The 14,948-nt window shown below is 38.5% G+C and overlaps 2 protein-coding genes across 6 annotated transcripts in view; one reads left to right on the top strand and one right to left on the bottom strand.

Moving 5' to 3' along the window:
- The window catches only part of Magi3 (membrane associated guanylate kinase, WW and PDZ domain containing 3), a 249,114-nt gene extending 245,837 nt beyond the window's left edge, over positions 1-3,277 (top strand). For 2 of the 3 annotated variants that reach the window (XM_076862940.1, XM_076862939.1), the window contains exon 21: positions 377-3,277. In XM_076862940.1, the coding sequence (XP_076719055.1) occupies positions 377-1,470 (1,094 nt within the window). In that variant the 3' untranslated portion in view covers positions 1,471-3,277. The remainder of the gene's footprint in view (positions 1-376) is intronic. The other variant, XM_076862941.1, reaches the window with a different exon arrangement.
- A 6,957-nt stretch (positions 3,278-10,234) lies between these two features.
- Positions 10,235-14,948, bottom strand: part of Phtf1 (putative homeodomain transcription factor 1) — a 45,387-nt gene continuing 40,673 nt past the window's right edge. For all 3 annotated transcript variants that reach the window (XM_076861563.1, XM_076861564.1, XM_076861565.1), the window contains 4 exons: positions 14,401-14,556; positions 12,899-12,994; positions 11,516-11,641; positions 10,235-10,759 (listed from right to left, as the gene is read on the bottom strand). In XM_076861563.1, coding sequence (XP_076717678.1) covers positions 10,739-10,759; positions 11,516-11,641; positions 12,899-12,994; positions 14,401-14,556 — 399 coding nt within the window. In that variant the 3' untranslated portion in view covers positions 10,235-10,738. The remainder of the gene's footprint in view (positions 10,760-11,515; positions 11,642-12,898; positions 12,995-14,400; positions 14,557-14,948) is intronic.

Below are 14,948 nucleotides of genomic sequence, written 5' to 3'. Positions count from 1 at the left end.
CTACTTTATATTAGTGATTTTGACATATCATTAAGTGATACCCTTTGATAACACCTTAATCAGTAAGCTTTTAGGACCATGTAATTTGGTCCAGTTTTTTTTATTCGTTTGACTGGGCTTTATAAATAAAGAATTTACATAATTAAGTATTATGATAAGTATATTATGATAATAATAACTGGTATTTTATATACATAAACAGTCTACCCTCCATGTACAGATGTCTATACACATCTGTCTTTACAGAGAGATACATAAACATAAGCTGGGTAACATACTCATCCTCAGGCTGTCTAAGCAGTCAGTACAACCAAATTTATTGTTCCTGTATATAATTCTAAAATGTAATAATGTTCCATTCAAATCACTTTTTTAGGTGATTGGGATATTAATAATCCTTCATCTTCCAATGTGATTTATGATGAACAGTCACCATTTCCCCCATCTTTATATTCTGCTTCCATATTTGAAGAATGTCACGTACCAGTAATTGAAGAATCTCTAACGAGAGTTCAGATATGTGAAAAAGCAGAAGAATTAAAGGACACTATACCTGAAAAGAATAGCACTTTAAATGAAAATCAGCCTGAAATAAAGCATCAGTCTCTTCTCCAGAAAAATGTGAACAAGAGGGATCCAACCAACAGTCCTGGGCACCGGAACAAGAAAAATCTGAAAATAGAAAATGGTGTTACACGAAGAGGTAGATCTGCTAGTCCCAAAAAGCCAGCTAATCGTCAGTTAGAGGAACACATGGAAAAAAATCCAAGTCCTCTAAAAAATGACCCCAGAAGGCAACCCAGAGATGGATCACTGAGCCCTAGGAAAGGGGAGAATAAAAGTTGTCCGATTAACACCAAGGCAGGTTCTGAACAGAACCAATGCAGAAAAAGCAGAGGACGATCTTCTAGCCCAAAGAAGCAGCAAAAACTTGAAGAAGGCAAAGACCCAGCAAATGCTAGCGCTAAGTTATTAGAGGGTGAGAGTCGAAGAATAGCGGGCCACGCTGGCAACAATACTGAACAGATCCCAGATGGGAAGGAAAAATCGGGTGTCATCAGGAAAGAGCTGAAGCAGAGTCCACTGGAAAAAAATAGAACAAGGTCTCCAGAGAAAAAAAGCAAGAGAATGGATGAAAAGTCTCTTCCATCCAAAAAGAACGGTAACACTGCAGGTGGGGTAGGGTCTGAAAATGAAAGAGGAAGGCAGGCAACCGCCGGAGAAACACGCCCCGGTAAAGACAAAATTGGAGAAAATGGCCAAGTATCAGAAAAGAAGCTGAAGCAGGAACCTGAAGATGATCACAAAGGGAAAGATCTAGAGGCGGCTGACAAATGCAAAGAAGGTGGAAGGGTCAAACCTGAGAGTAGCTCTCCAGTTAAGAAAGCACCCATAACTCCAGGGCCCTGGAAAGTGCCAAGTGCAAAGAAAGTCACAGGCACTACTGGCGTGGCCGAGAAACGGCTGTGACCGTTGGTGAAAAACAAATTGAAAGAGCACTTTACCCCCTTCCCCACCTCAAAAGATTTTTTTTTGCCCCACTTCAGGAAGTCAAATACTTAGAAACATTTTAATTTGAGCATCGAGCTACCTAGGCTGCATGAAGGGCCTTTAGGATTGCTAAGAACCAGCCTTCCCTGGCTGCCCTCCCTCACGCTCAGGAAGGAGCTGCATCTAGGCACTCCTCTGACATGATCTGCTCAGGCTGCCTGGCTCGTCTTCATGAGTGTCTGAACAAATGATATATGTTGATATTAACGTGGTCACAACTCACACTGTATTTGTGCCAAGTTACCTGCTGTATCATATCATCATGTTTTATCTTTCTCATTCAGATATTTTCACAGTAATGAAAAAGTTAGGTTTGGCTTGGAAGTTGATGTTCTCAAATAGCATGTTGCATGTTTACAGAGAGAAATATTTGAGTCCTTGAAGAAGAGATTGTTAGCTCATCATTAAAGACGGCAGTTGCCTCTTGTAACAGCTACCAATGATGTCCCAATTTAAAGATGAAACTCCAAAACATTACTAATGTAAAAAAAAAAAGTTTCTCATGACTTTAATTTGGATGGACAGGTGTTCCAAATAACTGTTAAAGATATGACCTACATAAATTGAATGTTCAAAATGAGGAAGTTCTCAAAGCAAGAGTTTACCTCCTACCAACCCTGATGTAGTTACAGCATCTCAGGTCACCCTTATCCCTCCCCCTCCCAACAAAAAAGCATGTGGAAATACTGCTTATTGTTTTTCAAAGAAAACTAGCAACTATCTATTTCTGGATATTTGGATTGTATCTATTACTAAAGTCATTAGTCTTTAATACATAATATATATTTGAAGAGTCAAATATTAGATTGTGCAAAGGATGTAATTATGAAACCAGTTTCATAGTCTATTACCAGATAAAATACCAGCTCATCTGGCAGATGTGCAAGTTCAGGCGTTTCAAAGAACCTGTGTGGCCAGCAAGTCAGAGCATATATGGTAAATAGTATGTGCTGGGTCCTAATTTTAACTTTTAGCTGCATTAACATACTTTAAAACAAAAAAGGGAGACTAAGTATTTGCTTGATTTGTAAAACTTTTCAGAGTTCTTTTTAAAAAGTCTAAAGATGTTTGCTGGAAGTTAGAGATGAGTTTAACTCCAAAAAATAGACCCAAGTTTTTCAGTCCCCTGAAGCAGCATTCAGTAGCATCTATAAATACAGGCATACTCTCAGAATAAGACGCTCATGGAATATTTGAACACACTTTTTCTGTCACCCTGAGTTCATCTTGTTGTGAAACACATTACGTCCAGGCCCTTCCCTCTGCGAGTCTGTGAAACTCTTTTAATGTAACAACTGTATCAGCCCCTGTAGATAACACATGCTTCCCAGAGTGAGCCTTTTGAAATCCCCTTTCATCCAGAACTATATTTACCATCTATTGTAACTACTTGAATAGAGCAAAATTAGGAGGCTTGATAAATGCTAAGAATTTAGTACCACAGAAATGATTTATTTTCCCTATAGTCCACAATTAGTGACAAAAAAAATCCTATTTTTATTGTTAACTGTGACATAAATTTGATGTCATATGTTGTCAGTTTGATGTGGCTCTTCCTAAGTAACTTGTCACTGTACTGATTATATACTGACTTAGCAATGTGGCCTTGGAATGCTGAGCAAAATATGGATGTACTGGTTGTAAATGTTTATATATGTACAGTACCTTTATATATACATGAGGTTCTGATTAGAGAAAGAGATCTGTAAATTGCTCGTTATTTTTTATATAGATATTAAAAAAAAAAAACAAAAACAGTTCATGGCCTGCATTTTTTTGACTGTCAGCTTTGTTTAATGTGGTTTTCTGTTTGTGGAGCTAGTTCCCATCATGGTCTGAATCTTCAAATAGATCTTGTCCCAAGTAACAAACCATTAAAAATTGTACAATCACATTCCTGTAATCTCAGCAACTCAAGAGGCTGAGGATCACAAGTTCAAAGCCAGCAAGTTCAAAGCCAGCATCAGCAACTTAGCGAGGCCCTGAGCAACTTAGTCAGATCTTGTCTCAAAACAAAAAAATTTTAAAAAGGGATGGGGATGTGACTCAGTAGTTAAACACCCCTGGGTTCAATCCCCCCCCTCAAAAAAAAAGCAAAAGAAGATTCTTATAACGTGACTTTTCCTGTACAGTTAAACTTATCCATACTTTAAGTTATGTCCATTTTTCAAATTTCATTGTAAAGAATATAGATAGCTTTATTATATAAATAATTTGCTACTAACATACCCTTTGTTATACTATCAGGGAGAAAATACAGCTTGTTTCTTTAGATTCAGTTACTAGATATTTGTGAGTCCAGTTTCATCACACTATGGCCATTCACATTAGCCTTAACTTTTAGAATGAACTGTTTTGATTTCATTTAACCCTTAGTATGCAAAATGCCTTAAACCTGCTTCAATACCCTGGTTAACTTAATACTCTTAAGGAGAAAAATTCTACCTGCCATTGCATGAACTCACACTAAAATAAAACCTAATACCCTAGTTCCCAGCCCCCACCCCAGGACCTGTCACAGCAAAATAGTCTTGTCCTACTGGTCACCCAGGCAAAGGAGTCTTGGCATCTCACGGTGACACCAGATGGCTAAGATCCTACAGTCCTATAGCACTGTCTTTTCATTTAGTCACATCCATCCTCTGAATCAAGGCAGCTCTGAACAGGTCCAACTCCTATTTCAGGTAATCTGGACTCATCTGGCATTTTATTTTTACTCAAGACTATCTTGCTGTTAAAAAAAAGTGAATAGCTGGGCTGGGGTTGTGGCTCAGCGGTAGAGCGCTTGCCTAGCACGTGCGAGGCTCCTGGGTTCGATCCTCAGCACCACATAAAAATAAATAAAATAAAGGTATTGTAAATAAATAAAATAAAGGTATTGTGTCCAACTACAGCTAAAAAATAAATATTTTTTTTAAAAAGTGAATAGCTGAACATGCCTGTAATCCCATTGACTTGGGAGGCTGAGGCCAGCCTGAGCAACTTACTTAGACCCTGTTTCAAAGCAAAATTAGGGGCTGGGGATGTAGCTCAGTGGTAGAGCACCCCTGGGTTCATTGCCCAGAACCACCACCAAAAAAGCAAGGAGACTACAGATTAAATTGTATGGCATTCTGCCTACTCACTTACCACAGATAAATGTTAACAAATAAATGTTAAGCCTGTAATGTGCTCTTGGACTAAGGAACCCTGGCATAAACACAGACTTGTTACAAAATGTGACATTCCAGTTTGATATGAGGAATACATCAAATTTACTTCATACATCTTCAAGGCATGCTCCAATGCCTAAAAGATATCTCTGCTTTTTAAACAGTAATAGGTATGTTTATTTATTTAGGTAGCTCTTCTGATTATACTGGTAAGAGTTTATCAGCAATATAATGACTTATTTAAAGCATTCCATAATTGAACAAAATCTAGAATCTTTAGTTAGCTGAATTAGTTTAAGAATCCCACTAACAGATATGTTTTCAGTGTTGCTATACAAGTAGTATAAAAAGAGAATATGTAGTCTTACAAAGAGTTGGATGGAACTCAACAGAAAACTCAATCTTACTTACACATTGAAAATATGAAAACATAGCCAAGTACTTTAATTTAGCATTAAACTATTTTAACAAAAAATTCTGTGGGTGTCTATTTTATAATATTTACACTAAAACCACACAGAACAATTAACAAATTCACAAACAAGAAGCTTTTTCTGTCCTTAGTAAAGGATGACCATTTGTCAACTTGGATAACACCTGCAGCTTATTGGCTCAGAATATTCTGAGGAGAGGTACAGAATCATTGCACCCTCAAGACATTTAAACTACATCATTCAACATGGGCACCAATAACTGTAAGAAGCAAAAGGTAAAATTACTAGACAATACATACATAATTAGATTACTCCACTTCTTAATATTCCCCAACAACACCTTTTGGAGCAAGACCTGTCTGGCCTATTATGAGTGTTGATCTAAAAATTTTCAAAAATGCATTTAGTTGATTTTCTTGAAGGATTATTTTTACAGTACAGAGATCTATTTGCTTCTAAATACAGTGAGCCAAAAGTAAAGACAAACCCATACATTTATACTTTGTGAAACATCCTGGCATTTATAATTTTCCACCTAGGCCTGAAAGTCAAGAAAACCATACTCCAATTAGGCAAGTATTTGGTCATTCAACTTCTCAAGTGTTTACGTTATACATGGGCCAGAGTTGTACTTGGGAAGTTTGTAGATCAGAACTGCATGACAACTGTAGGAAGGATAGTTTTCCCCACTAGAATAGCAGATTGAAATATTAAATTGATAGGCATTTTTCTTACACTTTTATGGTTATTTCTATTCCAATTAAATATTTGAATAATTTAACATAATTTTAGCTTTACATCTTGGCTTAATTTCTCAGTAACGTAAATATCACCAAAATCTCATCCCTTTTGGATTCAAAAGCACCAGTTTCTAGAAATTATATAGGGATAAATTAAACACTAAGGATAGGAGAACCATGAATTACAACTCTTCCATTATAACAGAAAAAAAAAGTCACATGAATGGTAACAGAGGAGAGGTCTGTTGTTCATTCATCCTGTACATGTTTACTGAGCACCTCTATCCTGAGGTCATTTGTGTTCTGGGAACCTAGGAGTGAACAAGAAAAAATCCCTGCTTTCATGGGGCTTACACTTTAGTGAAAAAGACACACACACAAGCAGGCAAAAAGAAATGATAAAGACCATGAAAAGAAAATGGACAGGGTGATACAACTGATAACGACCCACTGTTGTCAGAAGGAGTTGTGAGTTGAGAACTGCAAGTTCACAGCCAGCCTCTGCAACTTTAGCAAGGCCCTAAGCAACTTAACAAGATCTGGTTTTAAAATAAAAAAGGGTAGGGATGTGGCTCAGTGGTAAAACATCCCTAGGTTCAATCCCCAACACAAAAGAAAAAAACTTTCAAAAGTCTAACAATGAGAAAGAACTTGGTATATTACGTTGTAGTGGTCATGAGCTAGGTAGGCTCTTGGGAAGTGAAAGAGGATGGAGACCCAGATCTACAAGCATGACACTTGAGGTAGATAAACAAAACCTTCAGCATATGCGCATAACAGATGAACTAGAACAAAACCATAATCAATTGAAATGTCAACAGATTCAAAGATTTACATAATATGCCTGCATCTGACTTGCAGCTAGACTACTTAACCAAAAAGAACATTGTGAACCCCAAATATCAAATGAGTGTCATGGGATTTAATTTTCAAAGAAGCTTTCCTGAGAACCTGTACATTTCTTGCCAGGAAAATCATACATATAATCAGAGAGCTCAATCCTGGGTACAGCACTGAGAGGTGAGGGCCATACACATCCAGCCTTTGGGGAAAGTTTACCTTTGATGTTCTTAAATAAGTTTGCATGTGCCTCGCTTCCGACACATCCAGGAATTCTTTTCAACAGTGTAAGCAGACCAAGTGGAGGTGCCACTGCCCCCTTGAAAGAACCTCATCTGACCCCTGTCCTTTGACACAGGTAAAGAGAAGTGAGGCTGTAAATGAAGGAGCATCAAGTTGGTCGAGAAGCAGGCCTAACAGAGAAGGGCCTTGGAGGCAACCACACAGCAGCCAGGAAAGGTTTAAATAGGAATGATGGAAATATATTTCCATGTTTTAAGCTCACTCATGCTGGGGAGAACTGAGTGTAGCAGGTAATAATGGCAGCAGACCAGGTGAGTGTGAAGGAGGTGGGAATGCCAAGTGACTCCACTTGGATTAGATAAGGGGCCTTTGACTTGAGCAACTGGGTAAACTTTGTATCATTTAAGGTGGAGAAAACATTTGCTCTCCCCCTTAAAACAATTGAAACAAATGTGAAGAAATGAATATTGGACAACAGGCAGCACAGGGTAATGGAATTAAGGTGCGCCCCGTGATTGCTCCAGATAACTAACTGCCTAGTGGCAGCTGCTCAGCTGCAGCTGGGAAAGGGAGGACCCAAACAGAAGCTGTAGGCTTGCCGAGCTGAGAAAACAGAACTGAGAATGTGGGCCAGGGTGGCTGAGGAGCAGCACCAGAAAGCAAGCAGCTTCAGCTGGAGGAGAGCGCTCCAGGGACATGCAGAGAGTTCCTTTCAGGTCCTAGCTGAGGATGGACCAGCCTGAGCACCTGGGGAAGTACCCAGAGACAGAGACAGAATTGCCACAAAGGAGAGCAGGCAGGAAAGTGGCTGAAGCTCACACAATACACGTTCCCACGGCCAAAGTGGAAAAGACCTCATAATGAACAGTGTGAGGTACAATATTCAGAAGGATACTGCCTCAGCATGGAGAAAGGTAGCCCTAAAGACCATGTGGCCCACCTAACAAAGCTTGTAAAAGCAAGCCTTGAAATGATGAAGCTGTTTCCAATAACTGCTTGTGAAAATATAAAACAATATGAAAACTATAAACCCAAAGATTCAGTAAGTCCAACAAACCTAAACAAAAATCATGAAGAAAACTATACCAGATACACATTACAATTGTACAAATTCAATAGTTAAAAAATAAAAATCTGGGGTTGGGGATGTGGCTCAAGTGGTGACACGCTTACCTGGCATACGCAGGGCGCTGGGTTTGATCCTCAGCACCACATAAAATAAAGATGTTGTATCCACCGAAAACTGAAAAATAAATATTAAAAAATTCTCTCTCTCTCTCTCTCTCTCTCTCTCTCTCTCTCCTCTCTCTTTAAAAAAATAAAATAAAAAAATAAAAATCTGAACAGCAGTTTTTAAAAAATGAACAAAAAGTGATTTTTAAAAAACACAAAATTACAGAATGAAGCAAACTTCTCAGAAATGACAAAATCCAGGAAGCAAGGAATCAACCCCATTTTTAAATCTAGAATTTTATACTCAGCAAAAATATTTTTTTAAAAAAATTTTTTAGATGTATGGACCTTTATTTTATTCGTTTGTTTATATGTGGTGCTGAGAATCGAACCCAGTGCCTCACACATGCCCGGCAAGCGCTCTGCCACTGAACCACAGCCTCAGACCCCCAAAATATACTTTCAATGTAAAGATTCAAACTATTTCTCAACAGAGTGACCCTATATACTTTGGTTATTTTCAAAATGACAGTAAACCATTCATAGATTCTAAATGATGAGACCAATGTTTCAGAAGATGTAGAACCTTTTGAGAAGAATGGATTGGGCTTGAAAGAAGAAGGAAACCATGAATAGGTAAGAATAGAACCAGCAGAAAATTGTTCAAAAAAAAAAAAAAAAAACACAAAGAATATCAACATACACGAGGGTAGTGGCAGTGGGAAGGGAGAAAAGTGAACTGACCAGAAAAATATCCAAAAGATAATTATGCAGACTTGGTGAGTGAATGTGAGGTTTGGGCAAGAAATCAAGAGTGATTCCCAAGTTTCTGACTTGATCAACTATTAATTACATACAAATCATCCACCTGAAAAATAACTGAAACCAGTCACATACCACAAAAATCATAGTTAAAGGAACCCACAAGAGGAAACTACTATAATTCACTATGCAAAAGTTGCAGATTAAAATAACAAATTTTTTGGTAGGGGAAAAAGATGAAAGCATCAGCTTTATTCATCTGAAATCTGAACAGAGCTCAGCTTGAATTTGAGACAATTATTATTTTTCCCCAGGGAAAATAGTAAAGCCAGAGTTTCTATGAACTGTCTGTTGAAGTACCTCTACAGAACAGTTCCTTCTACAGATAAATCACTATCGAGCTTTACCATGAAAAAAATTACAACTCCCATGAGCATTCAAAATGGCTGCAAATAGTTGGTGATCCACTTCTAGTTCATCAACCTTGCTTCATGTTTCTATTGTCAGAGTGAGATTTTAGAAGAACTTTAGTAATAAACAAACGTCTACTGTGGATTTACTAAGTGCTAAATTCTTTACATCATGCTGAGAACCTTACAGGATAATCTCATTTAACTGTAACAACCCTATTAGGTAGTTATTATATTTAACAGGTGAGGAAATTGAAATACAAAGAGGTTAATTTGCCCCAGATTATGACGTTAATAATCATCAGGGCCAAGGATTTGAACCCAGAAAGAGGATTTAAACCCAGAAAGATCTGACCTCAATCCCTGAACTCTTGAGAAATTTATCTTGAAGCCTCACACAAATCTCCCTGCATATAGAATCTGTGTAACTGATACACTGATGGTAAATTAGTACATGCTTTACATGTAATAATCAAGTTTCACAAAACCTCATCATTAAAATGTTCAGGCTTTCAATCTGCTTCAAAAGAGTCTTCAAAGCAGGTAACTTAATGAACAAGAATGCTGAAGTTTTCATTAACATGTGTATATGCACCTGTATGTAATAGGGGGCACTGATAAGAGAATCTTCAGCATCAAAGGCATGGCTTGTTGATTACAGACACCCAAAACCTGAAATTGTACTGACGGCTGGACATGTGAAGCTGCACAAGATTAGCACAGAAACCAGGTTGGATGGACATGGGTGAATGCATGAACTTACACTTCTCATACTGAAGTTTACCAACAGCTTTTCACCAACAGCTACAGTTATTAGGATTACTTCAGAATCATAAGCTAATTAAAAATTTCTCCACAATTGAGTAGAAGCTGTCAGTTCAAATGTTATTTTTTTCTTTCAACCACAAAAGAAAGCCTAGAAACCAAAATTCTCCAGTAAAGTTCTTTTATTTGGATTCAACCTAAAATAGTTGGTTCTCTGTGATAGAGAAATCTCCAATTCTATAGACTGTAATAGAAAAGTACTGAATTTGCATATTTCCAGTAAAAGATATTTGCTTCATGCTTTGGGCATCTACATAGTTACCCAAAAGACTCTATCCAGTAAATTTAACTATCACAGTACTGAAGTGCCCAGAATGAATTGCCTAACTTGGGAAATTGCCCTTGTGTTACCATAACTAACACACAGTCTTTAGTTTGCTGACTATTCCTATTGTTTGAAAACCATGAGAGTGCAGGTGCTCAGCACGCACACACAGGCAGAAAGGACTTGTTCCTCCGGGAACACCCTTTGTTAGATTGGGCAGAGCTGAGAGCACCTGTGCTTGTGGCCACGCAGGTGGGTGTTGAACTGGCTTCTGCAGTCATCTGTTTCCTTGATGGGTGAGTACTGATGCCTGCCAGGAGAGAGTCCTGGCACGTGACTCAGCTTATGACTTAATTTTCCACAGCTGAAAAAAGAAAAGCACCAAAAAAGGTAGTTTTAAGACAGATGGGATGTAGAGGTTTACTTTCTGACTAGGAACCAAGAACCTTAAAAGTATCAACTCTGGCAGCAGCAACCATAGAACATCATAGTGAAAAACTATTAAAAATTCCAGGATTAAAAATGGAACACTGCAGCCAGGCACAGTGGTGCACACATGTAATCCCAGCAGCTCAGGAGGCTGAGGCAGGAAAAACACAAGTTCAAAGCCAACCTCAGCAACTTACCGAGGCCCTAAGCAGCTCAGTGAGACTCTGTCTCTAAATAAAATATAAAACAGGGCTGGGGATGTGGCTCAGTGGTAGACTGCCCCCGAGTTCAATCCCCAGTACCAAAAGAAAAAAAAAAAAAAATAATGACACACCGTAGTTCATGTGCTGTTGGTTCTCATTCATTCTACCTCTGTATATCTCCCTCAATCAGAAGCCCATTACCTAGCCCATGCTATTAAAGTAACATTAAACTTGAGGTTTGGATCAGACAATAGTTGTCTATTGAACTCGTGTAAAATGAGGAAACCTAAGCTGAGAAGCCTGTGGGCCGCCGAGCAGAGTGCCTGTTGCTTTACCTCAAGAGCTCTCCTGGTGCTGCAAGCACAGGAGTACACACAGCGCTGCTAAGACACAGCCAGAACACTCTAATAAAAAAAGTAAAGTAAAACTCAGACAGCTCCCCGAAGGAAAAAAAGACTAAGGTGCTGCAGAGCGGAGGCCACACTTACTCTTATGTTAAACCCTAGAAGGTCACTTATAACTCCTGAGACAGCAGAAAGGATGACGACTCTTGTGATATTGTAGATTAAGGGATTCATTGTCAGTCCATAGAGTCTGAATGGCGTGTCCAGCTCCTAAAAAAACATGCAAGAATCTGAAATAAGACAGTTTTTCAAAGGCCATCAGTGATTTCTTGCTGGTTTCTGAGTCTCAGGTGAGGGAGACTGCATCAGGAATCTCTTAGTATTTAAAAGCTACCCTCAAGAAATCCAGAGTCTACTCTTACCTACTTTTCTACAAGCTAAGCTTTTTAAGGTAGATTGGAGCAATGTGTCATTCATGGGGGGAAAAAAGTAATTTAAAAAATATGGTAGACATCAGTAGTCATCAGAACCTGGGTAATAACACTGGAAACTTTTTCTTATACAGTTATTAACCCCAAACCATCAAGTTGTCATTTTGAATCTAGTCTGTACCTACTTGTTGTTAGGGTCTTTTCTAAGAAGTATTGATTTAATTCATTAATCAAAAACAAGCTTAATTCACTTTATTTTTCTTATATAAAACACTATGTGGTGGCCACAACTGGAGCCCAGGTCCTCTGTGCAGACTCTGGTGTGGGCCTGGAGGCCCTGGTGGAGAATTCCTGATAGACAGGTAAACATGCATCTTCCCAGAGGTCAGGACTGGGACAGCTGAGGATCTTCCACACAGCATCAAGGGTGGCCCTGTGAAGTGTGCCATGGTGACAGTGCAGCCCCTGACCCTGCAGCCCCTGCAGGGATGGATCCCAGTCGTTGGCAGCAGCTTTGGGGGCATCGAGGCCCAGACAATGCTAGCACCTCTGGGAGCAGGGATGAGGCCGCTGACAGAGGCACAGCAGCCAGTGCCCTTGCAACGGCAGCGGGAGGCTTGCTACCTTGTTCCTCCAGCAGCCTCGCCCCACAGGGATGACAGAGAACTTGACCATGTTGATAACCCCTCGGATGGTGCTGGCAACCTCCCTGGAGCACCAACACCCAGCCAACATGGCTAATTCAGTCCCTGATGGTCTGCAGGCCAGCGTGGGTCTACTTTTACACAGGCAAAACTTCATCTGTCAGAGATGTCCCCAGAAAAAGTCAATGACCTCTGATTCTTTGCAGACAGGGAAGAGAGGCAGATCAGAGCTCCTCTGTGAACATGTGCTGCTTGTTTTCCACCATGTGGCTCAATGTAGTGATGGTGAGTCACTCTTTTCCTTCAGTCCTGCCTCCAGAAGCTCTGGCCCTGACCTCCACCTTGACCCTTGACACCTTGGCTCCAGGGCCACCCCACCATTTGCTGTTTCTCAGAGAACAAACTGACTTAATTTAAATTATAGTCAAATCATCTCATAAGATAGTACTTACTTTTAACAACTTGGTGGACAGCTTTAATACGTTGTTTACTAGAGTGAGCTGTTCTTTCTTATTTGGCTTTTTTTCCATTTTAAGATATAAATTAATCTAAGGGAAGGAATAGAGAATATGATAAATTTCACAGAAAGGATACGTATATATTATACTGCATAAAATCTGGCAGATTTTGAGGGCCATGTTTTCAAGTAAAATGAATTTTACTTGAAAAATTGCAACTATTTCTACAGAAAACATATGTCATGTACCCTAGCCCTCATCCCTAATCAGTGGCCCTTTGGCAAAGAAAAACTACTTAATAAAGAAAATACCAGTAATGATGAAGCAATTTAAATATCAAAACAATGAAAATATCTAAATTAATTATAATTATCATGAAGACTCCTTGAATTCAAAAACTATTTTATTAATCTCAGTACCCCCTAAATAATTTAATATCCTCATTAAACATTGTAGAAAGAAACAAAATAGCTGCTTTTAACTTGCTAATTCTTTTTTTTTTTTTTCTTAGAGAAAGAAATCTCCACTATGATTCTAAGGCAACAAACAAAAAAACTAATGATTCCAAATGTTTTTACTTAACAAGTTTATAAATAAGCTTGAAATTAAAATCCAAGTTAAGAAGAAATCACCTTATACTACTCTGTATTTACAAGAAACATTTCTCAATCTTATTATATATATCACATACTGAAAAATACACATTTTCCAAACACTGAAATGATGTATTCTATAGCTCATAAAGAAATTCAAAAGATTTAATAGATTAAATGATAAGTAATCTACAGATCCAAGCCAGGCGTGGTGGCACATTCCTGTAATCCCAGCAGCTCAGAAGGCTGAGGCAGGAGGATCACAAGTTCAAAGCCAGCCTCAGCAAAAGCGAGGCACTAAGCAACTCAATAAGACTCTGTCTCTAAATAAAATAGGTGATGTGGCTTAGTAGTCGAGTGCCCCTTAGTTCAATTCCGGGTACCCAAAAAGATAAAAAAATAAAATCCAACACTAGATATAGAGTATGAGATTAAGAGCAAGCTCCAAGCCATGCCCCTTAGCACAGGTCTATAATCCCAGCTCTAGAGAGGCTGAGACAAAAGAATCTCAAATTCAAGGCCAGCCTCAGCAGCTTAGTGAGACCATCTCAAAATACAAAGGGCTAGAGATGTAGCTCAGTGGTAAATAGCCCTTGGTTTTCAATTCCTACTCTGGGGGGCGGGGGGAAGCATGCTCCATTACTACCAGTAAAATACCTTTATAGTATACAAAGTATTTTCAATCCCTTAGATTATAATTCTCACAATCCTGGGGGTGTGAAGGGAAGATGTTATATTATATCCATTATATAAAGATTATACAATTACAGAGCAGCAAAGTGACTTGTGAGATCATACAGCTAGAAAGTCAGATAATGATCCAACCCTGAATCTGCAGCATAAATTTTACAGTGCATTATGCCATCTCTAACCACTGAGCAAAACTGAAAAGACCATCAATACCTGTTCAGTAAGTAATATGGAAACATTGCTGTATTTCTTATTGGTTTCAGACCCCAGTGAGGCCAGGCGCAGTAAAAAAAGTAATAAAGCTGTTTCCCAGATCAAAAACTCCCAGTTATAAGCATCGTTTAGGAAAGTTTTATGTCCTTGGAGAACCTATAAAAAGACCCAAGAAAAGTTCAGTTTTTAATTTGTCTTAGAATCATATAATTACTCCTTTTTTAATTTTAAAACATTTTAAAGAGTTCAATATTTTAATACTTAGAATTATTTCAATCCTCATAAAGTATTTCCTATTCAACTAACCATATATATTTCTTTAAAGTTTCCTAGATACTTTTCCTTTTCATGAAAGACAGCAAGGGTCTAACAGTAACAAAGGAGAAAAACATAATACAGTAGGTAAAACAAGACAGATGCATTTGCAGCTACCTTAACCACCATTGCCCACTCACAAGTATTTGATAACCATTGTTCCAAGTATTAAATCTGCATCATGTCTAATGAGCTCCCCCAAATGTGTGATCCATCACACTGGTATTACTAGG

Source organism: Callospermophilus lateralis, chromosome 7 (assembly GCF_048772815.1).
Source record: "Callospermophilus lateralis isolate mCalLat2 chromosome 7, mCalLat2.hap1, whole genome shotgun sequence".
NCBI classification, from domain to species: Eukaryota; Metazoa; Chordata; class Mammalia; order Rodentia; family Sciuridae; genus Callospermophilus; species Callospermophilus lateralis.
Note: the sequence above shows the minus strand (reverse complement) of the source record. Positions and strands in the feature narration are given on the sequence as shown.